At 36.9% G+C, this 27,013-nt stretch overlaps 3 protein-coding genes and 1 long non-coding RNA gene across 4 annotated transcripts; 1 reads left to right on the forward strand and 3 right to left on the reverse strand.

Moving 5' to 3' along the window:
• Positions 1-490: 490 nt before the first annotated feature.
• Positions 491-8,589, reverse strand: LOC131787232 (nucleoside diphosphate kinase homolog 7-like). Its single transcript, XM_059104318.2, has 15 exons — positions 8,474-8,589; positions 8,288-8,398; positions 7,777-7,881; positions 7,077-7,138; positions 6,816-6,856; positions 6,070-6,139; positions 5,476-5,526; positions 4,924-5,078; positions 4,517-4,569; positions 3,896-3,998; positions 3,318-3,382; positions 2,831-2,899; positions 1,674-1,775; positions 1,166-1,273; positions 491-838 (listed from the first exon to the last, which is right to left on the reverse strand). Exons 1-15 carry the CDS (start codon positions 8,474-8,476, stop codon positions 794-796), a joined length of 1,143 nt encoding a protein of 380 aa, XP_058960301.1. The 5' UTR covers positions 8,477-8,589; the 3' UTR covers positions 491-793.
• Positions 8,590-8,647: 58 nt separating this feature from the next.
• Positions 8,648-16,564, forward strand: LOC131787269 (homocysteine S-methyltransferase-like). Its single transcript, XM_059104366.2, is given in 13 exon segments — positions 8,648-8,981; positions 9,160-9,227; positions 9,603-9,648; positions 9,816-9,843; positions 9,846-9,924; positions 10,429-10,546; positions 11,240-11,326; positions 11,915-11,989; positions 13,621-13,692; positions 13,803-13,847; positions 14,083-14,156; positions 14,727-14,806; positions 16,002-16,564. Coding segments are annotated over 13 exon segments (963 nt in total). The 5' UTR covers positions 8,648-8,858; the 3' UTR covers positions 16,070-16,564.
• Positions 9,763-13,784, reverse strand: LOC136281799 (uncharacterized). Its single transcript, XR_010718002.1, has 3 exons — positions 13,469-13,784; positions 11,227-11,366; positions 9,763-10,014 (listed from the first exon to the last, which is right to left on the reverse strand). It is a non-coding gene; the product is annotated as an uncharacterized lncRNA (long non-coding RNA).
• Positions 16,553-27,010, reverse strand: LOC131787216 (long-chain-fatty-acid--CoA ligase 4-like). The gene is made up of 13 exons (XM_059104300.2): positions 26,553-27,010; positions 23,349-23,626; positions 22,690-22,941; positions 21,825-21,905; positions 21,374-21,446; positions 21,061-21,119; positions 20,775-20,839; positions 20,272-20,483; positions 19,210-19,382; positions 18,875-18,949; positions 18,145-18,336; positions 17,783-18,058; positions 16,553-17,234 (listed from the first exon to the last, which is right to left on the reverse strand). Exons 1-13 carry the CDS (start codon positions 26,804-26,806, stop codon positions 17,080-17,082), a joined length of 2,145 nt encoding a protein of 714 aa, XP_058960283.1. The 5' UTR covers positions 26,807-27,010; the 3' UTR covers positions 16,553-17,079.
• Positions 27,011-27,013: the final 3 nt, after the last annotated feature.

Below are 27,013 nucleotides of genomic sequence, written 5' to 3' on the forward strand. Positions count from 1 at the left end.
ATCGTTTTACTAATTTCCACGCCAGTTTTTCACTGCCTACTCTGAGGGAGTGAAAAAGTCATGAAATTTTTGCCCGCAGAATAGGCGTTACTTTTTAACGCACCCCAACCCTTGCGATTTTCGCCACACGTGCTCGCTTGAAAAACGGAAAAGAGACCCCCACTCTACCAGCTAAGGGAGTTTAGGGTAAAACAGAGCACACCCTTAAGCATGTGGGCATATATGTTGCCTGCTCTCCTAACACAAGCCGTTTGTTGCATAGTGTACAGACCGCGGAGAAGTAAAAGTTTTTGATTGATAGCTGAACTCTGCAGCTACTTTGTAGATGAGCTAGTCAAGTCACTTTTAGGGGGAGGAGAACGAAGTAACTTTTAGGGAGGGGAAGAACGAGAAGCAATCTCAAGAGGGCAGCAGAATTGATCCTAAAGTATGACGCCTCGCTTGCACTAAAGAAGAATGCAAATATTTAAGTATTCTTTTTTTTTTTTAATCTTTATTAAAAATTAACGTCGTATGTTAATATCATCACAGATACCAAACTTTAAAATCCACCTCATTCCATTCGTCTCATCTCAATCAGCATAACTTCCACCGTGAAATATTTGCCCAAAAATGTACTCTAAAAAGTTAGTTTGATTAAGAAAATTTTATTATTTGACTATGTACATGTTCACTCTAATATTTTACGTAAACTATCTGTACATGAAACAAGGAAGTAGGTGATAAGTTAACTGACATGGATAGTGTAACTGTGTGTACAATGGTGGAATTTTCATAAGAGAACATTTTCCAATCAAGACCGCTGCTGGTTATCCAATATTTTGAAGAAGTACTCCACCTGTATCATAAAAAAAAATGGAACGAAATTACCGGCTGAAACTTCAAAGAATTGGAAAATACCCCTTTACATCCTTGCTACAATTGTTACAATACGGTGCTAACCAATCAATCTGAGACTTTTGTGTCAAGTGATTCCTCTTGAACAATCAAACTACAGAAAAGGCTACTGAGCTGGCGGCAGCAGAGAAGTGTGGAAATAGACCTTTAAGGAAAAAATTTCCTATAAGCCTTCCTTAGAGAAAATCAAAGAAGAAAACTTGACGGTCAGGGCTTCACAGGAGTTGCAAGTCAATAGTAGGAGACAAAGAAAAACAATTACGCTCACCTCTATCAGTCCATCTTCTGGTAAATCAGTGCAGTGGACAGCATTCTTTATCTTGTCTTTGCCAAACATTGCCCGCAATGTTCCAGGGCGTAGATGGCGAGCGATTTCCTGAAAAAAAGAAAAAAAAACAGAACAAAACAAAACAAAAAAAACGATTTGTTTTGGTTCAGGTCAGTGTTTTATAACTTTTGCACAATTCTTCCCTCGCAATATTGAATATTTAATATTGAATCGTGCAATATTTACAACAACAAACATAGCGGTCTCGTGTTAAGTGACACGAATTCTAGGAAATAAAACTTCACGGACAAAAGCTTATTTCAAAGTGAAAAAGAACTAATTTCTTCTTGTCTAGCAGTGCTAGAAATAGTACAGGCGCCCACATAGTGACGATTACTGTTTTGTCTCTTTGAAACAATTTTTCTTTTCACGTCCCGGAAATTATGGACCTTAAAGGAACTTTAAGTAAGGCGAAGAAGCGCATGGTAAATTTGGTTAATAAGCTTACTGGATCGGAAGGACCGACGAATTCTCTGAATGATACTGGTGCATTAGGAGCTCTGATCTCCATAGCAAGGCACGGTCCACAACACAGCTCCTCGACCATACTCTAATTGTGAGAGGAAAAAACCAAATAAATCAAGGGGGTTAGTTTCTAAAGAAACTGTGGTGCTGCGTCGGTGGGAGAGTATGACAAGGTGATATAGTATTATCAACTGAGTTGATAACGTAAATCGACCACTGTAAAGAGTTTCAAAGTTTCATTCGCTCTGACGAAGGGCTAACGCTCGAAACGTCCACCTTAGAACTCTTTACGTTGCTCAATTTACGTTATCAATTCCGTTGATAATACTTAACTACCGAATAAATCAAGAATTTGAATTTAACAGTGTCTTAACGAGTGGCGTTTTTAAGACAATTCCTCGAATTCGGAAAGAGTATTCATCCAAAATGAATTTAGCAATCAAAGGAAGAAAAAAGAAAAATACAATAACAGAGAGGTTCAAGAACTCATGTTTGGATGAAATCTCATTTCTTTTGCTTTACTCTTTAACGACTAAGATCAGAATGTTAATTCTTCCCTCTAGCTGTTACACACCTCCTTGTAAATTTGTCAAGGCAATTTGGTGTTGAAGCAAGATAACTTCTACACGATCAGTTCGAGTATTCTCATTACCTGCTGGATATTATGCATGGGATTCGATCTTATATGTAGAAGTTGACCCTTTACACCCTAACATCAGTATGTACATTCTCCAGAGTGTTCTCTATACATTTCCTATGGTTCTGACAGGGAGAATTTGTTGGTGATCATTTTCCTTGTGACCTTAATGTGTGATTCAGAGGTGATACAGCAACGAGAAATTGGATGCTTATCACCCTTAGGGTGTAAAGAGTTAAAGGTTGATCACTTCTGAAGGTTAACCCTTTAATTCTCATGAGTGACCAAGACAGAATTTCTCCTTACAATATTAATACAATATCAACTAGATAAGGGACAAGAATTAAGAAAAATATCAATTTGGGCATGATTAGTTGATCCAATACTAAATTCTCTGAACCAAAATTGTAAGAATTGTATGGTTGACAGTAAGGAGAATTACAAACTTGGTTTGAGAGTTAAAGGGTTAAAAGTTCAAAAGTGGTTCATGTGCGGCACCTCACCTGGTATTCATTTACAACACCTTTGTAAACTTCATAAAATTCTTCAGCATTTGCTCTTTCAAGATGGAACTGAGGATCAGAGGAAAACTAATATTCATACATTATCATACAGACATGACCAGAGACCATCAACATTCTCAGTTCCAAAGAGAGAAATCTTAAATTGAGTTTCAATACATCTAAGATTGCATTGGTTTGTTCCACAAATCTTTGTGATTGGTCTAAAAAAATTTACGCCACCCTCTTCAACCAATCAGATACAAATTATAACCATGATAACAACAATTACCACTTGGTCACAAGTATTTTCCTGTGTAGCAGGCAGTTTGCCTGAAAGTATATAATCTTGAATTCTAATTAGCCACATGTGATATACTCCTTTCTTCCACCTAGCTGCTGTGATGACTTACTGTGAATTTGGTTTTGCAATTCTCCCATGAAAAGTGCTCTTATTTACATGTAACTAATAGTAGTTCATATTACTAACCATCTGAAGGGCAGAGATCTCAAACCCCTTGCTTGTTATGGCAGATATGATTTTGCCAGTGTTACCTGAATGCAAAATAATAACAACCGTTAACCCTGTAACCCGTAAGAATGGCAAGCATCTAATTTCTCCTCAAAGTATAACCACCGAATCAAACATTACGGTCATGAGAATAAAGGTAATGATCAATACCTAAAGAAGAAATTCTCCTTGATAGCATCTTAGGAAATGAATAGCAAATAGTACAGAGAATATACATACTGAACTTAGAGTGTAAATTAAGGCCAAAAAAAAAATGCAAATCATGATGCTTGCTTCTGGAGCTGTTTGCTTAGCTTCCTCAGGAGGGACATGAAGATACAATTACAAGTAGTGGAAGAAGCAGCTTTGAGTGCAAAAAGGGCACACAAATATGATATAAATAAAATCCTCAACTAAAGACAGCAGTAACTGGCTCCTTTGAAACCATTACAAGAGGCAGTTACAAAATAAACATGGGCCACGTGAGAGGTTTAACTGCAACATAACAAAACCTCATCAAATTACATGACTGTGTACTTAGCATTGATTTATGATACCTTGAATAATGGCATGAGGTTTGATTATGCAGAGAGTACAGTTTGAAAAAGAAGCAGTGTTTTTTCCAATGAAGCTTTTGTCACCAAAGAAAAAATTTGCTTCCTGTAAGTCAAAACAAAAAGAAAGAAATTTTACTCAAAATATTTTGAAAGAATACAAGGTAGATAGATACAATGTTACTCTTGTGCTTCCTTCTACCTTAAATTTAGAGCCAATTGTTTCACTTAAAGAGCGTTCTTCAATCTTTCAGTCTATTAATCCTATGAATGATGAGCATCTAATTTCTCTGTACATTATCAATACTGACTCAAACATTAACGCTATAATAAAGGAAATGACCATCCACTCAAGGATCTCTTGATTGTTAAACAAATTCTCTTTGTCAGTACTATAGGAAATGTATAGAGAAAAGTTCAAGGAGAATGTGCATACTGATCAATGTTTGATGTTGAACTGGTTACTATATACCTGAACTCACTACCGACAACTGTTTTTCATTTTCTTAACTAAAGGCAGTGGACTATGTGGAGTTAAAAAAGAATTGTATAACTATTAATTTGGCAAGACAATGGTACATAATTACTTAAAATGTTAATTTACCACCAAATAAATGTTCTTACTCTTTCAGCTGCTAGTGGTGAATCTGAACCATGTGCAGCATCTTTTGTAGTGTCTGCAACAAATCCCAACATAGTGGTTAAGAATAGGCAAGTTATTGAAAATGATCTAAGATGTATAGCTAACAACAAAAGGCAACTGTTGCAGTAAAATAGGAGTGTAAATTTTAGGGAAGGCATATCAAGGTCATCTTTGTCATCAAAACTGGTACATTAAAAAAAGAAATAGGGTTTTGACCCTGGGAAGAATTTTAGCCATGCCAAATTTTCTAAAGAACCCTTAACCCTCCCTGGTTCCTACCAGACTCACATTTGCCTTTATTTTACCTTCTCTAATTGTCTAATTTTAAATGTAATTTTGGTTATTCTGTATGATGTTATGAACCTTTACCACATGACTGAATACATACCTGTACCAAATTTTGCTCTGATTGACAGAGGAGCCTGGATTCTGGCAGTTGCTGAGTCTGTTGGTCCTAAAAGTGTCCGCCACTTTGTAATTGCATTAGCACCTTTCAACTCCATGGCAACTACAGGACCACTTTCCATGAATTCCACTAAATAGCTAAAACCAGAGCCATTAACCATCAGATACCAGAATGCAGGAAAATTACATAATTTACAGACTGAAAAATTAGATGCTGCCATAGGCTCCTTTCCATAATAAAGCTTGACAGAATAAAAGCTCTAATTACATTTACTTCTGTTAAAACTCATTACTAGATCATTTTGTTTCTCTGACTCAGCTTTGAAATTGATGGCAATGGCTGCGGTCTTTAACCAGTCAAACTGACCCCACATCTAGTCTGTTTTTTTAATTCTAATAATCAATTTTTCCTTGCTGTTGCTACAGCTTTCATTATAAATTTTACACAAGAGCTTGCTGTTATTATAATAATATCAACTGGAAAATACATGTAACACCTAGCTGATACTTTTTCTTAATTATATAGTAGACTTACTTGAAAAAGGGTTTCCCTTTGTGCTCTGAATAGAACAGTGATGCTTCATGCCTACAGAGTATGGAAATAAAAACTGTCAGGATGAACTTATATTATACTGTTTTTCAGTCAGTCACTAAATATCTTTAATACTGAGTTTCCTGACCATCACTTAAATTAGTATTTGAATCTGCTCATTATTCAATGTTAGAATGAAAGTTTTATTCAACAAAAAAGTGTTTCTTGAAGTTTGTCATCAGATTTACCAAAAGGTTTCCTGCACGTTGTTGTACTGTACATCTATGCAGTAATAGATCACAGATGACATCAAAATGTGATAAGAACAAGAAAGTGTACACAAGATGCAGTTTATGTCCTTAATTACCAAATTTTGACGTGTTATGTGATCAATAAGTGAACCCATGAAAACACGGAATCTATTTGTTTTACAAATAAAGAAACAAAATTTTGTTAATTATCTCAGCTGTGAGTCTGTCCCCTTGTACATCATTTATAAGAACCAATCAAAGCATACAATTCAGCTTATTATACATCTGATTAAATTTATCTATTAATAATAATAATAATTGATAGACAGTAATGTCCCAGATTCACCTTGTCAACCTAACCATCTTTGCTTGACAAATGAGGAAGCCTTCTCCATGGATAATGTCAATTATATTCCCTTAAAATTTTAATAAAAGGCTTTTCAAACCAGTGATTACTTTAAACTGACATGTGTCCCTCATTGAGAACAATATAGCAGACCTCACCATTGTATAACTGGGTTATTACCACATGGCTGTTTCAATCAGTGATACTGGAAGGATGACATGTACCGGTAGTCAGATCAAACCTTCTTTTTCCCGCCCTTGTGACGAGAAAAAAACTTTTCCTCTCAATTTCATAACCTAGCTAAAAATTTACCATGATGATCTCTGTTATTCTATTTATGCACATAATGCTTTTGAAAATTCTGATCCCAGCAGTGTGCTAGATGGATGTCGCACATGGACCTTGTGACGGCTTTTCAGATTTGTAAAGAGTCTCTGTGGCTCAGTGATATGCACAGGAGCATGCAATCTAAGACTGAGGTATGATTCTGTGTGGGACTCAGAATCTTTTCCTTACCCATGCTTTTTTACAAGACATGAAAAAAATTCTTTAAACCTAGCTCCCCATTTATCTCAGGTAAGCTTAGCCTAAGTAGACCTTAAAATCATAAAAAGATGAATTACATTGTCAAGAAGCCTAAAAACAGATCTTGCCTCAGGAATCTCACCATGAAAATCTCCACATATTCTCAGAACTTAAAAGATACTTATCACAACATGGATTAAAAGAATAAAATCATGACATACCCATCTGCGAAACAGCATCTGGTTTTATCATAGCTAGTGTTCTGGAGGTAATATGCAAAACATGCATTTATTGTGAGTTACTTTACTAATATTAGGGAACAACAGCTAATTACAAAAAACAAATAAATTAAGCCACTCAAATTTTTAATAATATCATTACTACAAAAAAATCTGTGTTTCAAACATGAACCATTAACTTTTAACTGGGGTTGTCACAAGAAGCCAAGAAATAAATTATTTTGAGACCAAGGATTTACTTACTTTTCATTCTTGTTTCTCAAAAGGTTGGATGTGCGTTCATCGGCATAGTCTGTTATTGACAACTGGAATGAGAGATGAGGAAAAAATAAGGCACCAGTTGACAGTAAATAGTATGAATTTTGCAGTTCAAAACTGTTCAAGTCATTCATTCATTATATACTTCAAGTTACTAAGAGCTAAGAAGTCTGTGATAATGTCTACTGCAGTGGGCCATTGGACTTGAATGAAGACACAAATACATGCAAACAGCTTTTTAGAAACACAAGGAAAAATAACCACAAGGTTTGAAACTAACTATTAGTTTTGTAATTAATCAAAACTGTAGTAAAATTCTCAAACATGATTGGTTATCACCCAATTTGCGTACTAAAAGAACAGTGTGTGCTTCATGCTTGTAATCAGAGAGTGTAATAGGACAGTTAACGCATCATGCCTGCACAATAGGAAAGCACGCATCATGTGTCTGAACTGTTTGTCAAGCAATTTGCAAAGTTAACTTTTGTCTTTTTTGATAATAGGAATTTTTGTTGTCCATTCCGTCAGTAAATCATACTCATGCTTAACAAATCAGACCCTAGCTATATGATCATCCAATTTTGTTTATCACTTTGAAGGTTACAGACCAAATCAGAATCCCATCAGTTTATACCATTATTTATCACTAGAAGGTACAGTTTTTATTTCTGAATGTTGCAAGTACCTGTCGAGAATGAATGTTGACGATGGCTCCTATAAACAGATGCTGAACCTGAAGACCATCTATCATGGATCGTTTCAAGAAGAGGCGACGATTTTTTATGTCATACTGCGGAAAAGACATTGTACAATTCAAAACTCGTTAGTAGCAAAGACATACAGTTAGAAACATCTGTACTGAGGTACCACAAATAGATGCACTATCATCTGACAAAATATGGCCATAAAAAGATTCACATGCTCGTTGAAGCTGAGACCAGCGGGAAAAATGTGAGGAATGATTTAGGTTGTAACATTCAACTAAACGAAATCGTGGTAAAAAAGTTTACACTAAGGAGAAATCCCAGTTTTTGATACACATGCGAATGAAAAATCTATGCATATATTGATTAACTTCAGAAAAGGATTATGTACACCGATTAAGTGTCATTCTTGCAGAAGAAACCCATCTCGTGTATCGGTGAAAAGTAAAATTGTAAATGGCATCAGCGTAACATATTCTCAATGATGATTACCATTTCCACAGATGAATCGCTTGGATAGTAAAGAAGTTGGTATTTTCTAATCAGTGAGGCCCTCGGGTCGTACCATTCGGCTAAAAATGCGTACCGTTCATCTGATGCTGCCTATCGATGCAAAAAAAATATATAGAAACTTAATTTGACATATTTGAGAGCAAAAAAAATCGCAAAAAAGCTTACCATGGTGAATGTTGACGAGCACAATCAAATCCAAACTTTCCTAAGTTTAGATCAAGCGCTCACTCTTGTTTTAGCAAACGAGCAAGCCTCACTTTCAGGTATCACTAACTCGCCTCCAGTCTCCAGTGTTCACTCTTCCACGTCACAGGGTATAGACGAAAATTAACGAAGTGAGTTAATGTGTGGTGCACGTGTTAATGTTCTTCTGCTAAAAAAGGGTTAAACGAACTTTTAATTTTTAAAAAAAGGCTTACGAGAGGCCATTTAGCACTTTTACTAGAACTACCTCGCGCGGGGTAATTAGTAAGAGTTAGAGCGCAATCAGTAAGAGGATAGAGAGCAATCCTTGATCAATCCGAGCGCGAGAATCTTAATCTATGATCACATGAACAAACTCTTGAATCTTATTATTATGACTGAACGCATCAACTCAAATGGAGAGGAAAACTTTATTGTACTAGATGGAGGTCTTGGAACAGAATTAACAAGGGCTGGATTTAAAATCGATGTACGGTGGTGAAAGATACCTATCTTTTTCTATGAAATGACAATTCTTAACATTATTTTCTTTAAGCAAAATCAATAAAGAAGATTTAAGTCTGAAAGTCATCGGAGTAAAAAACCTTGGGGCTTTTAGGAGAGAGAATACATGCATATGCCAGTTGATTCGAAGCCTTTTTTCTCAGGATGATCCACTTTGGAGTACCAGAACTCTTATTGAAAATTCAGAGGCAGTGAAAGCTGTCCATAAAAGGTAAGAAGCTTTGCAATTTACCGAACTAACTTCGTCAAAATTAACTTTTTTAGGTACAGGCTACGATCGGCATTTTGATTGAAGTTTCCCATGAAAATTCCAGCCCATGAGGTTCCTGCCCCCCCACTTCCCCATAAGCTAATAAAGTTGTGCTTGAGGTACCTTGAGGTGCACTGTAAATGGGTGTGTCCCTTGGTCCTCCCTGTTCACCGCTACCCATGCCCTTGGCCTTTAATTCAGATTGATTTACATCACTAAAAAGAACAAAAATGGATAAATTTTGTTCCCTTAGCTGGTATAGGAAACTGCCTATAGGTCTCTTAGGCGAATTATATTCTCAGTACATCCACTAAAAAAAATAGTTTTGTTTCTTAGTTTCCTTGAAAGTGGGGCTGACATTGTGATAACTGGCACTTATCAGGTAATCAATCAAACATTGACCAGAAGGTGTTTTGTAGACCATTTATTTTGTGGATAATTTGGTATTTTATGATTGTTTATTTTCTTGAATACAAAAGTTTATGTTGGTCGTAACTTGATTTCAAAATGCTCACCCTGTTAACATTTGATTTATGTGTATGCTTTCAGCTCAGCCTGGAGACACTTTATCAACATTGTGATTTGATGAGAATAAGGCCTTGGATGTAATTTACAGTAGCGTAAAAATTGCAAAGGAAGCTTGTCTTGAAGTTAAAAGGTACTAAAGCTTTCGTTTGAATATGAGTCCATGCAATCAGAGAAGAACTATGCCAAAAGCCAACATAGGTTGTGTCTTGAATATGAAATCCTAACAAAAAATTATAATCAAAGAAGGGTTGGTATAAATAAATCAATTTCATGTCTGAAAAAAAAAAAACAGTTCACATAACTTCAGGTGTATACTATATGAATATCATATAACACCTTGATTAAGTTTCATTAAACTGTTTTCATGTTTAATAAAGTACATTGGCTGAAAATGAGTACATTTTCATGTAAGGTTTACATTATTAACAAGTAATAACATGATTTCTCTTGCAATTTTGTGTAAAAAGGAAGTAAATTTTTCAAAGACTGCAAATTGCACTTTCCTTACAGGCTTGTGCAATTCTGTTGTCTTTGAAAATTTACTTGTGCTTATTAACAACAAATTGCACTCAAAATCATGTTATTACTTAAAGATAAAAATTACCTTTTTTCTTTTTACTCATTGTTTATCTAGTAATAATTCTGAATATAAAAGGAGACTGCTGGTTGCTGGATCAGTAGGTCCATATGGAGCTTGTCAGCATGATTGGTCTGAGTACAGTGGGAATTATGTTGACAACATGACAATCAAGGTAATTGAGACCAGGGTAATTTATGATGGTTCTCTATAATATTTACATAACAATTTGTCTAAGTTTGGCCATAGGAAGGAGACATTCACCTTAAACTCTCAAAATGCTTTATATAACTTTCTTCCTAAATTAAATATGTTATAATGATTATCCAGCAAGTTGCTTTCCAATACAAAGCTTTCGCCTTTGAACTTATCAAATTCTTCGTTATGTTAAATTGATGTGTTCACAAAATGCCAATATTATATTATTAAATCAATCAAAGGGAAGGGGTGAAGAATTTCTTACCAGTTCTCAGGAATAAGCTTACCGCTTACTGCTATCTATGAAGAAAATAGCATCACTTAATTTTTTTAGGAACACTCTTTGGAAAAAAATTTTTGAAGAACAGCAGCTTTTAAATTATTTTATTCTGTGATTTAGTTATACTTTTGTACTTTTAATTGATCTATCTCTTATCTCCTGTATTTTTATTCGTTATATTATCTCATAGTTATGCCAGAGTTTTTAACATCCGTATTGTACATAATTTTAGAAGGCCACTGGTTTGTTAGTATTTTTATACTATTTTAGTGCTACCCTCTTTAAATAAAGTCTGTACTTACTTACTTACTTACTTACTAATAAAAATTTTAATTTTCAATTATGGTTCATGCATGCAAAATAGATCAAATACTAACTCTTTTAATTCAGCAACTGATGGATTGGCACAGGCCCAGAGTGAAAGCACTGCTTGAAGCTGGAGTTGACATTCTAGCTCTAGAAACCATTCCTGCTCAGGTACTTTTAAATTTTGGATGAATCAGTAATTTCTTATGGCCTAAAAATTTGAATAAACACAACATGATCAGAAACAATAAATTTAATTTGAAGTGATCAGATTGTGAGAGGTAGATTAAAAAAATGATGAGACCACACAGGCAAACTTAAGTCAGTACATGCTGTTCCAATAATTTCTCCTAGTACATGAAATAACAGCTTAATTTTTTTCCAATGAAAATTGATGTGTAAAACTGTAACTTTAACAATCATGTTGCATTCAAATGTGATCTCTCCAATTGACATGCTGTTCAGAATCTTCTGAAAGTTCATTCAGATAATTAAGCTGTTGTACTAGCCAATTGAAGTTGAAATTTTTGAGAACTGGCTCCATGTCGAGGAAAGGGTTAACAATAAAGGTACCATCTTTCTGATAATCAGTGTAATATTTTACCTTCCCTTAAGAAAATTGTATTCTAGTTCATATTTATTTGCTGATGGCCAGCACAGCACCTTCTAGTAATAAACTTTCCAATAACTTAAGGTTACCCTGATAAGTTGGTGGTCCTTTGTAAACTAACCTCTCCTACTGATTAATAATTTTACTAGAAAGAAGCAGAGGCTCTGATTCAGCTTCTCAAGGAATTTCCTACAGCAAAAGCTTGGCTGTGCTTTTCATGTAAGGTGTGTGACAATTTGACTACTGTTATGCCTAATGTAGAGGAACAGATTTGCTTTTTTCTATTTTTTTACTGTGCCTTTGATTTTGATATTGTCCTGACAACTGTAGACTGTTTATGATGTATGATAGAGGGACCATTTTTTTAAATGCCTTGTGGTTTTCCATCGATTTTCTCAGTACCTTTAGGAGTTGTACTTCACGAGTAACCAATTATTCAAAACTGTGACAACGTTTGAGAAAGAAACAAGACATTGGTGATATGCTTTCATGACGGAAAAAAAAAAATTTAACTCTGTGAAATGCATGACAAAAGCGCACACACATGACGCATACTGTCTATTTACACAGGTATGACATGTTAACTGTCCCTCTGACTGTCCTATTACACAGTCCAATTACAAGCATAATCATAACCATTACAATTTCCTCAAATGTGATTGGTGAATCGGCTGCTTTATATTTCACTAATCACTCTGTACAGTTGTAATCAGACAGTTGGCTGTAATCGGACACCTATAATCAGACAACTGAAACAGCCAATCATACTAAGTCCACTCAGCTAAATCCACCAATCACAGGATTGATCACAATAACCACAGCAACAACCACTTACCCTGAAAAGAAAACTGGGAAAATTCCAAATTTTTTGCTCTAGACATTTCCTTACTGGAGATGTTTGTCCTAAATGTTTTTTTTTTTTTCGGAAATTGTAATTATTATGATAAATTGGTAACAGGACTTCGTGTCGTCCTGTTCTGTCTGTAATCATACTCGTGATTGACAAATCGAACTCCCGCTTCACGGTCGTCTGATTTTGTTAATCACTCGTATGATTACAGACTGAATTGGACTCTGTTCTATTAGTGCTCAAATCGGAATGATAGTTACCAATCGCGTTCGCAAATTTTGTGATAGTTTTGACGGTTTGTAAAAGAAATTATAACGCGATTTCCCAATTGTTTGGTTCGTAAAATGTAGAACGTGTCCGTCTTGGAAGTAGACCTTTTCCGTTCACGAAGTCTGGTCCCTCTTTTTGTGCGTAAGCTTGACTAGACTCTTTCTGCAGCACTCATGACATGTGTTGACTTCTTCACTATTTTAGAGATCTTTTTGGGAGTTTTTGCTTTACGGGAGACATTTTTGGTAACGGCTACTTCGTCTTGTTCTCTCAAATCATCAAAGAAGTTTCTGTTGCAAAATTTGCTGTTGTAGTAGCTGTGGCTGTCTATTCAAAACGTTTTTCTCTAGCGTAGCTTGAATCATTTTCTGCATATAAGCTTCTAAACGGTTCATTCTGTTGTCAATAGTAGATTCTGATAGATTGTCAATAATAGATTTGAAGCGCTTCCCGTTTCTTAAGCTTTTTACGAATTGAGATTAGCTAACACTGAGGGATTGCAACAGGCTGTCATGGCTTTTGGCAAGAAATGCTCATAACGACCATTTTAAATCAGATAGTGAACAATGTCATAAAAGGCTACCTTTTTTACTCAGGACCATTTGTTACCCAATTCAGGATCATGGTCACCATCACTGTCGCCTCAACAGTATTACCAACTAGTCCTTAGCACTTATGATGCCTTTGCTGAGAACATGCCAGTCATAAGTAATTAGGTCTCTGTTTGACATGCAGGATGAAAGGCACACTTGTCACGGAGAACTGTTCTCTGAAGTTGTCACTAAAATCGTCTGCCAGTCAGCACAAGTAAGCTACACTCATTCAGTAAAGTGTGATCACCGTCCGGATGATTTGTCACATTTGAAGTTGGCATTATTTGATATTAAACGCAAATTATAATTATTTCTTATTGCTAGATTGTTGCTGTTGGTGTGAATTGTTCTCCTCCACAATTTGTAAAGGTGTGTATTTAAATACCTGAATAAATTTCGTACCCAGATCCTACCGTGTTACTGAAGTGCAGGAACCTTACAACTACTTGACCGCGGAAAGTCTGGGTACGTGACTGTGCCTGAATAGCGACAGTTTGAGGATATTTGTTTCAGAGCAATTTAACTTGAGTTATGTGTTTAATGAACCTCCGCTTGGTGTAACGTTTCCCCTCCCACTCCCTTGCCAGTAAGTTTCTTTTTGCAGTTCTTATTGCAGAGCATCCAAGGAAAGGTTGATCTTCCCCTCATTGTTTATCCTAATGGCTTCAACGATGGAAAGTGAGTGTTGATTTATTCCATGTTATATTTTCTTTCTTTATCTGTTTGATTGAAAATTAAACCGAATATAAATCATTTGAATGTGGTTAATATATATTTGAAGGGATACTAGTCCGATAGTTAATGCATTGAAGAATACATTCATTTCCATCAATGGTTACAGTGCTATTTACGATCTTGATGTGATATGGCAGAGGTATTCAATTAAGTGTAATCAGGGATAGTACAGTGGGAGATGTGCTTCAAGACACACCCTTGATATTCCATTTCTGATAAAATACGTTCCCATTTTGAATGATTATATTTTATCATAAACGGCGTCCCTTTCCAGTTCAGGGGCGCAGCCATAGGGAGTTCCTTTGCGTATGAGAATCACGAGTGATCTTCTGTGGGACCATCTACAACCCCAAAAAGTTTTAAGAAGCACCCAGAATCAGTTCTCTATCTCTGGACGTGTATTCCGCTAAAAAGGCTCATTATAATGTTAATGTCACATGACAGCAACGGTTCATACCACCTGAGGAATGCAACTGTAGTGCTTTTCCACCAACAGAATTTCTATCCCTTCAGATTCGTCTGGGACGACGATGAACATCAAGTTTTATCTGGTCATGTAATAGAGTGGATAGCAGCTGGCGCTCGTTGGATTGGTGAGGGTGAAGTTGTGGGTACTTCCCTGTATTTATGTGATAACTTTTAAAACTTCACTTCTTTTCATGGTAAAATAGAGGGGAATTGTGCTCCAACTAGCTAAAGATACTTATTCAAGTTTCCATTCATTTGACCTTAAGGCCCCATTCTTCGTGGCCCACCCTTCCCAAATTATCATGGGGTGTGTCTGAAATTGGAAAGGCGCGTTATGGATAGAGCGGATAGGAGCCCGGTTCCCTTAATGTTGTACGATGAGCGGTAACCCTGCCTCTTGGCCATAAAGACTTCAGATCCTTCTATGTTTTCACTATTTCTCCGTTCCTTATTTCCCCTCCCTTCTACGGGGAGGGGGGAGTACTTGCGCTCAATTGCCACGAGCTCACTGATCCCCCCCCCCCTCCCTTTAAGAATTAATATATTCGCCCTCGTTTTTCCCCAATTTTGCGCAAAAGTGAAATAAGATTTCACGGAACTCGCGCCTTCAAAAAAAAAAAAAAGAAAGCAGGTATTGATACCCCAACTCCCGTCTGTCTTAATAGGGAGCTTAAGCAACCACGACGACGACGCTGGGTACGACGCCAAGTAAAAAATGAATTTATATTTTATGAGCGAAATTCACAGTTGTCTAGATCTGTTCGGTTCGTTAATGGCTCTAAAATCGTGCTCGAGCTAAATGTGCAATGGCGGCGTGTAATTCCAAATGGAAATACGAAATATTAGCCGTCGTCGTCCACGTTCCGTACAGGACGCAGAATTTGGTCATTTCACGTTGTTGTTTTGGAGAGGATGCAAAGAAATGTACAAAGATTTATAACGCACGTGCATAGCCATTGTTCTGCTCATTAAACCTTTTGTTGGATGATGTTCTCGTTGCCGTCGTCGTCGTGGTTTGCTTAAGCTCCCTAATTCATGTGGAGGCGTTTAGCCCAACAACTTCGCCTCCAGTTTTCGCCAATTTATCCACCGACAAAATGTGTTTCACACCAAGACGAGTGCATTCAAGGGTCGTGGATATCATTTAAAAAGATCAATAGTTGAAGCAGGGTGATTGTGAAGGGGTGGTTTCCTTCAGAAAGATTTCAAGGTATTGACTTTCGCTCACTGCATCAGGTATTTCCTCTCCTTGGCATGAAAATGAACATGTCAATTTTACTGTGCGCTAAAAGAGATTTTTTTTCTGGGAACGTTTTGTAGGAGGATGCTGTGGGACGCAGCCGAAGGACATAGCCAAGATAAGAAAGATAGTCGAAAGTATTGGGTAACCATCAACAGATTCGATTTCAGTCTCGGGCTTTATCAAGGCCCTTCGGGTTTTACGTTAATTGCTCCCTGCAGATCTCAGGGACGTGGCGGAAGACGAATTGCTGACTGGACGCGAATCACTTCTCTTGTTAGTGTCAATGGATTATTTCAGCCAATCAGAAACAAGAACAAGTCAGAAATTTACAATGGAGTGTTTTTTTGCTTTTTGAGTGTCGTAAAACCAAAGTAATCACAACGACCAATCAGAGGGAAGGAAAATACCTTCAAGAGCTTAAAGTTTTGCATCTGATTGGTTGAGAGTGGAGTTTCCTAGACCAATCACAGAGCGAAGTAAAGCAAAAAGAAAATTAATCCTGGATTACTTTTGACACTCAATATTGAAAACTGCCCAAAACCTGCCTTAATGTAATCGTGTTGAACAACTCAGGTGTCCAATACACTTCGCCACTTCTCCTTTCAGAACAAAGTAAGGCTGACACAACTGAAAATTCCGATAATTGTTTTATTTGCGAGAACGTCCTTGCCAGTATTTGAGTAAGCCAACAGAATATGCACAGTCACAGAAACCAGTTCCATGCACACCAATAACCAAACTTGGTTTTTATCAGATTCCTGACAAGATGCACGTAAAATTATTAAGCACACAAATATCTTCTCCAATTAAAAGCTCTTATGTTAAAAAGAAAAACGACATTTTGAGCAGTAACTGTCCCGGGATAAAATATCTCTGATTTGTTTTCTTTTCAATCAGGCAATACCAGCAATATCGAACTGCTGCATTCTGCCGTCATCGATATGAAATGGCTCGCACAATCTTTTCAAGGTTTCTGAATTTTTTTTCGAGAATGGAATCAACCAATCGGTAAAATGAAGAATAGATTTTCGGTAACAGGACGATCCAGTTATTTGAAAGCAAAGAAATTAATAGAGACCGTTTTCCCTCTTGAGAACATAGAATAGATTTCTCGCCGGTTGCCAGGAGTTCTACCGAGAAGCTTCAAGACCTCGTTCAATTGCTGTACATCGCATCCAGTGTCTGCCTGTAGTACGATGTGATTTGTTTCCGTCTGAGCTTCATGGCAGCGGTAACAAAAACGGTGTCAGGCGTCCACTGTTCCGTGACAAGGGTCAACCGCTGAGGGATCTCGAACTTCTCAAGACGCACTGCAAGAAAGAGAGAAGTAACGTGTCACCTTATACACCTGAACCGTTTGAAACGGGTTTCCTTTCTTGAATGCATGTTAGGAAGAGCACCACTTTGTAACCAATGAGGCCGGGAAACACAAGTGGACAGCCCTTTTTGACAGTACGCTTGGTATGTACTACCGACTTCACCACAAGCCTCTGCGATCATTTCAAATTTTCAAAGTACAGTGGAAACTCCATTTACGGTGCGCCCTTGGGACCAGGGCGAGAGTCCCTTTAATGGTGGTTTCCCTTCAACAGAGGAAACAGATACAAAGACAACATGAACATTTATCCGAGACCAAAGTTTGTGTTCCCAGAACGGAGAGGTTCCTCTGTAATTAACAGTTGCGTGGCTTCTGCGGGGAAAAAATTCTGTCGCTAGGACTAAACAGAAATCTCCATGCCACACAAAGCGAATTATTGCTGTGATATTTCCTTGCGACTTATGGCGTTGTGTTTAGCGACCTGAAATTTTCTCAACTTTCTACCGGGACGTGTGCGCGCTCTTAATTCAAGTGACTTACAAGCTTTGCCGAGAGCCTGCAGATCGTTGAGGACTGCATCCTGGATGGCTCTATTTCTGCACTGTTCAGCCATGTCATCAGTATGCACGCCGAGCGACACTGCTAGGGCCTTGAGCTGTTTAGGGCGTGGCACCACCAAGCACACCACAAAGGTTTGACAGCTCTCTGCATACACACACAAAGCTTCCACATACTGACTTTGCGCAAGTGCTGCTTCTACTTTGCCAAGAGACACGTACTCTCCAATCTGCAGCTTTACAAGATCTTTCTTGCGATCTGGATGGGAAAAGAAACAATGAAATGAAAACTTTAGCCTGAAGTTTTTCAAGTTTGTCATTTGTCATCAAACACTGATTCCTCACCTATGATTTTCAGACATCCATCAGGATGGAACTCTCCGATATCACCGGTATGGAACCATCGCATACCGTCTCTGTCTTCTTTGAAGTCTTCAGCCGTTTTCGTTGGATTTTTGAAGTAGCCACGGTTCACAACTGGACCGCCAATAACAATCTCTCCTCTGGGGTAAGGTTTATCCGTGACGTTGTAATTACCTTCACAATGTAAATAGTGTTAAGTTAACCCTTTACGTCAGTATTCATAATCTCCATACTGTGTTCTATACATATCTTAAGGTGCTGACTGGTGTGATTCAGGGGTGACATTGTCTCTCTTAGGGGTTACAGGGTTAACGATTGTTTTCAAATCTAAAAAGGGTCAAGGATTTTTAAGTGCATTTCGATTGAGAGACGTTAAATCAAAACCGAAATGATCACAAAACCAGTGGGATGAAAAAGAATTATGACAGGGTGCCCTTAAAAGAAAGAGGGAAAACCACACGGTCTTAAACGCTAGGAACGCGAATGACGAAGAAGCGGCGGGTTTAGGTTTTACATCTGATCGGCTGTTGATCAAATGTCGTCATGATCATGTTGAACCTCAGTTTGTTGAACTCAAAATTTGTGGTATTCGAAGTCTTGAAGTAGGGTGAGCGCATGCGCTGGCCATGTCTTCGTCAAGTTTTTAGTTAAGAGGGGTTCGCTTTTCATGCAAAAGTGAAGAAATTCGCGACATTTTCAGTTTACAACTCACCTTCCTCCCAGTTAACAAGCTTGATTTGGGCTGAAGACACAGGAGGCCCAACACGACCAGTTGTCTTGTCCCATGCTACAATTAATCAATCAATCAATCAATCAATCAATCAACCAATCAACCAACCAATCAACCAACCATTCGGCGAACACAGAAATGTCAACTAAGCGTTATGTGTGTAAATCGACTAAGAAAGATGCAAAGTTCTTGAGCTTCAGGAGAGTCTTTTTCTTTAATCATCCCACAGTTGCATCAAATAAAATCTTCCTAAATCTGAACAACAGACACAAGTTACTATCTTCCTCAATCTATTCACGACCTTTCAGATTACTTACCATTGCAAACAGTTCCTGCTCCACACACCTCAGTGAGACCATACCCCTGACCAACAGGACAACAGAAGCACACATTCATAAAGAACTCGGTGTCCTCGGACAAAGGGGCTCCACCACTAATGATCTGGCGCACACGACCCCCTAGTAGATTTCGCATCTTGGAGAAAATGAATCTGGAGAAACACATAGGGACTGATGTCATGGAAAGAGTCAGGGAAACAGCACAAAACCTTTCCCATAACCTCTGTGAATCAAAGCTGGGCAACAGTATTGAGAAGTAAAAAAACTCACAACTGCTCCATCCATCCGTGAAACACGATCAGGAAACATCTCAACCGCAAACACGATTGGGAAGAACTTTATCACAACTGTTTTTGAATATTATTTGAAGTCCCTTTACTTATATCATGTTAATTCCTCTGGGGCCCCACCCTAACCAATTCTTTTTAACTCCTCTGACAGATAGTTTCAAGGAGAGACAGGCTTAATAACGATCACATCATCTGGTGTTGAAATTCGTATCACTAAACGAATCAAAATTTATATCACCGCTTTTTACGATGGAAATGATCTCTTTCCCGTTTAACTGAAGTCAAAGTTTAACTGGAGTCTTGTAGAATTAATAAAACTTGTACCAAGTATAAAATTAACCACTTGTTACAGCTAGGAAAAACCTTCCCCTTCCCACCAGTTATCCAAGACTTTTCCTATGTATTCACATACTGTAGTTCTCAAAGACTGTGTAAACCTCAGTCTCCCTTAACAAATATTACTCATAAGATATAAGCGATCCTTGCAACTATGAAAACTACTGAAATAGTAGTTGAAATGAGACTTGAAAGAAATTCAGGCCCGTACAGGATTTGAAATTTTTTACAGGCCTGAATTTTTTTCAGGTCTTATTTAATCTACTAGTTCAGTAGTGTTCATAGCTGCGAGGATCACTTATATCTCATTTTTTTCACCGCAGTGCACATATATAATTTTCATATATTTCCAGTCATCAAACATTACTAATTTTTACCATAATTATGGTTATGTCCATCACTCAGCAAAATTTACCTGTTAAGAATAGGTGTATCATAGCCAAGCTTAAGCTGCTTCAACTTGTAGCTGTAAGCAAATGAGAAAAACAGCTGCAGAAGACGAGGACCCTCTTTGACCTTCTCCATGACATTTTGCCTTATCCTATCCATGACTGTTGGAACTGCAGCCATTACAGTTGGTCTAAGAACTGATAAATCTCCTTTTGTTCCTTTCTTGATTTTAGATGACTACAGATAAAGAAATAAAATTTCAGCATAATAACAACCAAATTGTTTCAAACACCACCTAATAAGGCTTAAAAATAAGTTGAAATTTCTTGTCACAATTTGGTAATTTTCGTTCCATACCTTTCAAGGAAAGGTATCTGAAAATTAAGATACTCAATGAACAGAGAACTGAAATTTCAGAAAAAAAAAATTCAAAGTTGTGGTTTTCTGTGTTTTTTGTTATCATTAAGATGCACTGCATTCCAAGTGCCTTGCAATTAGGAAGGAAAAAAGGAAACATAAATGATTTACCTGATCAGAAAGAGTGAGGGTAGTGGAATATCCTATAGAGGCCCCATGAGCAAGTACTGCATTTTCTACAATGTAAAAAAAGGATTAATGCCAACATCAGTCCTTGATCATTAACAACAAGTTTTGACTGTTTCCATAACAAAAAACATCACACAAAAAAACATAACAGTAACAATAACAAACAAGTCAAAAGACAGAAATAAAGGAACTAAGCAAATCTCTTCTTGCAGATGCACACAACATGTTGCATATTAGGTACAATAAATAACTTGTCTGTAATTATTACCTGCCAGTAGTTCTAGGACATGTGCTAATGGAAGATAACCAACATAGATATCTTTTTCACTGGGACAAATAAAATAAAATAAAATTCATTACACAACATAACAAACCATTTGCAAAAGGGCAAGCCAAGTTCATCCTACATTTTATTCTTTTTTGCCTTGGAGAGAATCATACTCTGCATTTGAAACCTGAACTTTCTCATGCTTTATAGAAGCTTAATTGTCTTGTTCTGATCAATTTTACCAATCATCAAGTCACTATTAAACCAGTCCAGTAATAATACGATGAAGTAAAAACACCCTGGCCTTCAGTACCTCAAAGATGGCTGCACTCTACCAATAACACCAGCAATAGCAGCCATTAGTGCACTGTGAGGAATGATGACACCTACCAGAGAAAATAACCACATGCTCTGTTACCTTGATTCAATGTTGTCTGTGGCAACCGTTTTTTTTTTGTACATGTGAAAAAGGATGACTAAGTTACATAAAATACAATGTAACCTATAAATGCAAGATCACATTAACATTCAAAATCACATTGGCAAATAACTTCTCGCCTGATAGCAGTACATTTACCACAAATATCTTTCACTGACAACTTAAAAGTAAAACTCACGAAAACAAACAAATTATCATAAGGTCTTGACACTTGAAGTGTTTTCAATATAAATCTAATTAAATTTCTTCTATGTTATTTTTCATTATAACGTCTAAAATGAAAAGATGTTCTATAGTTCAGTATCAGCCCTGACAGCAAACCCACCTTTAGGAAGTCCTGTTGAACCACTTGTGTACATTATAACTGCAACATCACTAGGGCTCGGACCTTTCCTGATCATGGACGCTACGAGATGATGACAAATGTACAATCATCATTCTCAGTTGACAGGTAGGCCTTACAAATTGTTTTAATACCATTCCTGCTGGTACCAAATTGGTGTTCCAGTCCCCCTCTATGTTTATAATTATATCCTTACTGATGCTAAATAACGTTGCAGTGTTTAGAAAATGCAGAGTTCCTGTCAAATGCCTCAGAACCAAAACCATGTTTAGTTGCAATGATGAGCGAGAGAAATATTACATTTACACATAAATACTCTGCATAACAGAGTATACTATACATGTAGCCAACTTTGCCTTAAGTTAACTAACTGTGAATAAAGTGAATTTGAAGTAGTATTAGCAAAGGTGTCAATAACAGCCTCTTATTGGCAGTCTAACACCACCTCTCACCACTGTCTGTTTAGCCTGCTAGCAGGGTCTTGTGTTTTGGTTTTGCCTTACGACACAGCCACCCATAACACCACCAGCAGCCACATATGGAACAAGTTATTGAAACCTCTGTATTAGTGAGAAAGCCCATACTTCTGAGTTTTTTCCATTAACTAAAGGGATTAGATCTGCTTTGGCAAGTGAAACAGGCTGATTTTTGTTGCTCCATTTCTTTTTGCCTATGGACAAGGAATGGATGATGTCTTGCAAATTTTGTATCAATCATACCATCAACTTGTGAGTTGAGGCATGTATGAATAAAGAGTTGATGACCATCACAAGTGCTATTGTAGCAGTGCATATGGCATACATGTGATAAACATGCAATTTTTTTGAGTCAAAAGTTTCATACTTACTGTCATCTTGTGACTCTCCAATCTCTTCCACTTCATGCATGGAGTGGACCTTTACTCTCCTGGAAAAACCTAGAAGGGCAGATTTCTTTACAACATTTCCAAGGTACACAATGTGCTCAACTTTGGGTAGCCTATCAATGAGAGCAGAGAGCTTGTGAAGCAGAGAAGCATCTGTGATGATAAATCTTACATCTGTTTCGTTGATGCCATGGATGAGAGCTTCGTCCCCAAGTGTGGCATAAACTGTAACAACTGAAAATAAAGGACAAGGATGTAAAAGTTCATTATTAGCCCTTTCATTCTTAGGAGTGACTGACATCTAACTTCTCTGTACAGTACAACTGCTGAATCAAACATTTAGGTCATAAAAAATAAAGGAAATGATCATCAACTAAGGAAGTTTTGATTGTAAAACAAGATCAGGTTTAAGTTTTTATCTTGATCTAACACCAAATTCTTCTAACTAACTTAAAAGTAAGCGTGTGGCAGCTGGAAAGGAGAATTAACAATCAGATCTTAGGTTTTAAAGGGTGAATCATCCTTACGTTTTTCCTTGGTGTTTGTCTACCCAAGCAAACCATTATAAACAAAGATTCCTTTCAATTTTGAATGTTTAGTTCAAAAGCTAAAAAATGGAGGAAAAAATATAAAAAACCTACGTGGAAAATTTTGAGCAAAGCATCCCTGTGCAGCAATCATCCAGTCAGCCTTTGTTTCAGAAAATATCACAATATTTTCCCTGACTTGCTGCCCTAGAGCAGCCAATCCTTTTCCAAATGCTCTAGCTCTGACATCAACTTCAGCATATGTCAGCCAGCTGTATTCACCACACACAAGTTTCTTGAACACACGTCCATTTGGTTGCATCTCATCTTCTTCCTTGATTATTTCTCGTGTTCCAAGACATTTTCTGTATGGATATAAGTTTACAGCTCGCCTGAAAGACAAAAAGTCCATATATGAGTTCAGTGCTTTTAGATACAATGATAGTACAGAATTTTTTGCTTCCATCCTCCACCATTAGAGGCAATATATCTCCCAGCTTTAGACAAAAAAAAAATTATAAGCATTTAACTAGCAATGTGTCCAATCATCTAAGTTTCAATGTCTACAAAACTATGCCTTATACAAACAACCAAATTTTGTTTTTTTTTTTTCTTCTTTAATAATTTACACAAAAAGCTCATTTCCCTAAGCAGTTCAACTCTATACCTATTTCATGGAAACTTGCAAGAAAAAGGTTTCTTTAGTTTGTCATTAAAATAATAATCTCTTTAAGAAGCTACTTAGCAAAAACCAAGAATTATCAGGGAATTCACCTGAAATAGTCACTAAATCATGTGGAAAAAGTAGGAAAATTCTGGAAAATTGACTTATACTGGTAAGGCCTGTTTGACAACACTCTTCAATATATAAAGGTGGCTAGAGTCCAACACCACAGTTACAGATGCAATAGACTTCTTAAATGACACACATTTGGCCTCAAATGAAGACTTCAAGAGGTTTTAATTCCAAAACAAAACAAACAAAGTGACACATTGAGTTTCTAAGTCAAATTCCAATGTTAAGTTCAAACCTGTGGATACGACTCACTAAATTATCGAAACATGCATGCCACACGTGAATACAAACAAAGACACTAACGGGGGAGAGGAGAAGACACCACGTGCTAGACATGGTGCTATCTTCGTGTTTAAACCGCCTCTGACAGGAGCTGATGCCCCTAGACCTCCTCAAACTTCATGGCCAACGATTAGAATTACCTGAACATATTGGTCGGAAAGCTTAAAATTTTTGACAAATTTAAAACGACCATCTTAGGAATGGATTACATGGTTAAGTTTTTTGAGTGTAAATTATCTTACTTAAATAACTACAGTTTTTATTAGTTTTTAATTATATAAACACCTTTTCTCCTATATTTATTTGTTGAGAAAACCCATCCATAAATTAATGAAGTGGGAATCCTAAATTAAGATTTAACGTAGTGTTGATGTTAGAGGATAAGATTGTTTGAAATTTTACATTTACAAAGCCTTCAGTAAATTACAACACTCCTCTCTCAGTGATTGTCACTTTGAATTCCAGAACACATATACTATGTCCTTATGCAGTGATGTTTTCAGTAAGAATTGCATCAGCAGGAGAATATCGTAAATTGACAAGAGAATATCCTCATGTCGGAATAAAGAATAGCCCAACCATTCAAATTTAGCAAAAGTATTCTGCAGATTATCAAGAGAATTCTCCAATCCTTTATGCCTTTAGTATGGAGAAACATGATCCTGATAGAAATATGACCAGACTAATGCTTTCTTGATCTCACCACAAATCTTTACTCATCTAATTAAAAAGGAAAAGTGTGGCAACTCAAAGAGAATCTATATATGACACAATCATGGGAGTTTAGTAGTTTTCTGGCAAGAGAGTACAGTATTTGATGACAGCCAAAATTGACAGTTACATGGAACAAATTATGGAAGGTTAATATCTAGATTGCATGTGATGAAAGCAAAACTGTATTGTATGCCAGTCACATTGGAGGGAATTTTTGTGGGCCACATTGCAATATATTTGTATCACAAGATAGAGTAAAAGGAAAACCTTGCAATGAGCTTTGAAAGGACTAGAAAGTTATATGAAGCTTTCAAACTTCAAACATGTAGACAACAAGCACTTTGCTGTTTCTTGGTCAGCTTATCATTTACAAAGATAATTCGTAAGTATTTCCCAGCTGAAGGATTATAGGATAAATGATTTATTTTGAGTCCCAGACAAATTAACAATCAACAGGAATTTGTCTCAGTTTTTAATGCTTTGCAGTCTTAACAGTTCGCCATTGACAACAAATGATTCACTTAACATTGCCAACCCAGGGGATGAAAGATGAATAATTTGGCGTGAATGACTTACAGCGAAATGTTGAAATCTTGTACACAACCACGGATATTGTGTCTGGTAAATCATGCGAGATCTCCGTAAGTCTGAGAAATGATATTCTTATAAATCTTCAGAGAAAGATCTCTTCTCGTTGCTTTCTATACAAGTGCAGTCATGGATACAATAATTTTGAATTTTCCACAGGGAATTAACATCCTATCCCCTTACGTGGTTAAGTGCTTTTCCAACAAATCCAGTCCTTAAATTTAAAACTCGACAAGACAAGACTAATTAAAATTGGTATATCCGACCCCACCGACTCGCAAAACAGCTTAAATTTGTTTTGTTCTAGTATCGCGATACTTCAAAGGAATATCAATATCATAAGACAAATGGCAAAGTAAATATCTTGGCACAATGTTCGTAACAAAAAATCACACAAAAAAACACACTTGACTTGGGCATGCAACAATCTAGGATTTGTCCATGCTACGTGTTTTATGCCTGTTACCGAAACACTATGAACACACGATGTCGACAAAATGTAAAAATAACCTTTGATCTTTGATCAATATAGTTAGAATCTACGGTAACCTTGAATGGCCTTGCTAGGTGTACTATGTACCAAGTGATAGAGGCCATGAGAAATTAACATCAGACATTGACATTCAAGTTCCAAAACTCGAAAATTAACTCGAAACAGGTTTCAGTTCTCAAGAAAAATTGTTATTTTCGAGACACATAAAATTTCAAGATACATCGTTTCAAAACCGCGGTACAAAATGTTGACCTATTGAACTGAAATCTAAAACCTCTGCCATGCTTTTGGTCGCATGTATTTACATCGAACGGAAAATTTAGTTTTTACAATACTGAGCCATCGTAATTTACACTCATACTCGACAATTTCAGGCTCGCGTAACACAAATTACATTTTTTCCTCGCAAATACAATTCAAATCAAAACTTCGAATTGTTACTCACTTGAACATCTGATCCAAAGTTGTGACACCATCGTAGAGAGAAGTCTTCAAAGAGCTGAGATGTTCTACACATCGATATGGTCCACCGGGACAATCTTTAACTGGTAAAGCTTGTACATTATGTTTGGGTCGATACTGCTTTCTACCGACAAAATAATACCACGGTAAAAAGCTCACAATACCCCACAACCAACCGGCAACGTTAAGGCCGAAGAGAAACACCTTCTCTACCAAAGAGGTTTCCATACTACTCATGTAGTGTCAACAGAGTGTGATCATTAATAAGAAGATGTACGTTGTAATCGTACAAAGTCCACGCGACTTTTGCAACCCGCCGTTAGCATGCGCGCGCATTTCACTAATCACTCCACTTTTTTACGCCGTCCAAATCCCAAACCAGACAGAATTTTCACGACTCAACACGCCTGCGGCAATGTTTCATCTATTTTTAGCCTTGTAATG

The sequence above is a fragment of the Pocillopora verrucosa genome, chromosome 6, assembly GCF_036669915.1.
Source record: "Pocillopora verrucosa isolate sample1 chromosome 6, ASM3666991v2, whole genome shotgun sequence".
In the NCBI taxonomy this organism is placed as follows: Eukaryota; Metazoa; Cnidaria; class Anthozoa; order Scleractinia; family Pocilloporidae; genus Pocillopora; species Pocillopora verrucosa.

Excerpts from the sequence above, each read along its gene's own strand:
- LOC131787232 (XM_059104318.2), bottom strand. Across the intron at positions 2,900-3,317 it reads AGATCTCTGCCCTTCAGATG|TTCCATCTTGAAAGAGCAAA; the intron begins GTTAGTAATATG and ends TCTGATCCTCAG. Across the intron at positions 839-1,165 it reads CAGAAGATGGACTGATAGAG|GTGGAGTACTTCTTCAAAAT; the intron begins GTGAGCGTAATT and ends TTTATGATACAG.
- LOC131787216 (XM_059104300.2), bottom strand. The coding sequence starts at position 26,806 with ATGAGTAGTATGGAAACCTCTTTGGTAGAGAAGGTGTTTCTCTTCGGC. Across the intron at positions 20,840-21,060 it reads TGTCCTAGAACTACTGGCAG|AAAATGCAGTACTTGCTCAT; the intron begins GTAATAATTACA and ends TTTACATTGTAG. Across the intron at positions 18,337-18,874 it reads GCTTGTTAACTGGGAGGAAG|GTAATTACAACGTCACGGAT; the intron begins GTGAGTTGTAAA and ends TACATTGTGAAG.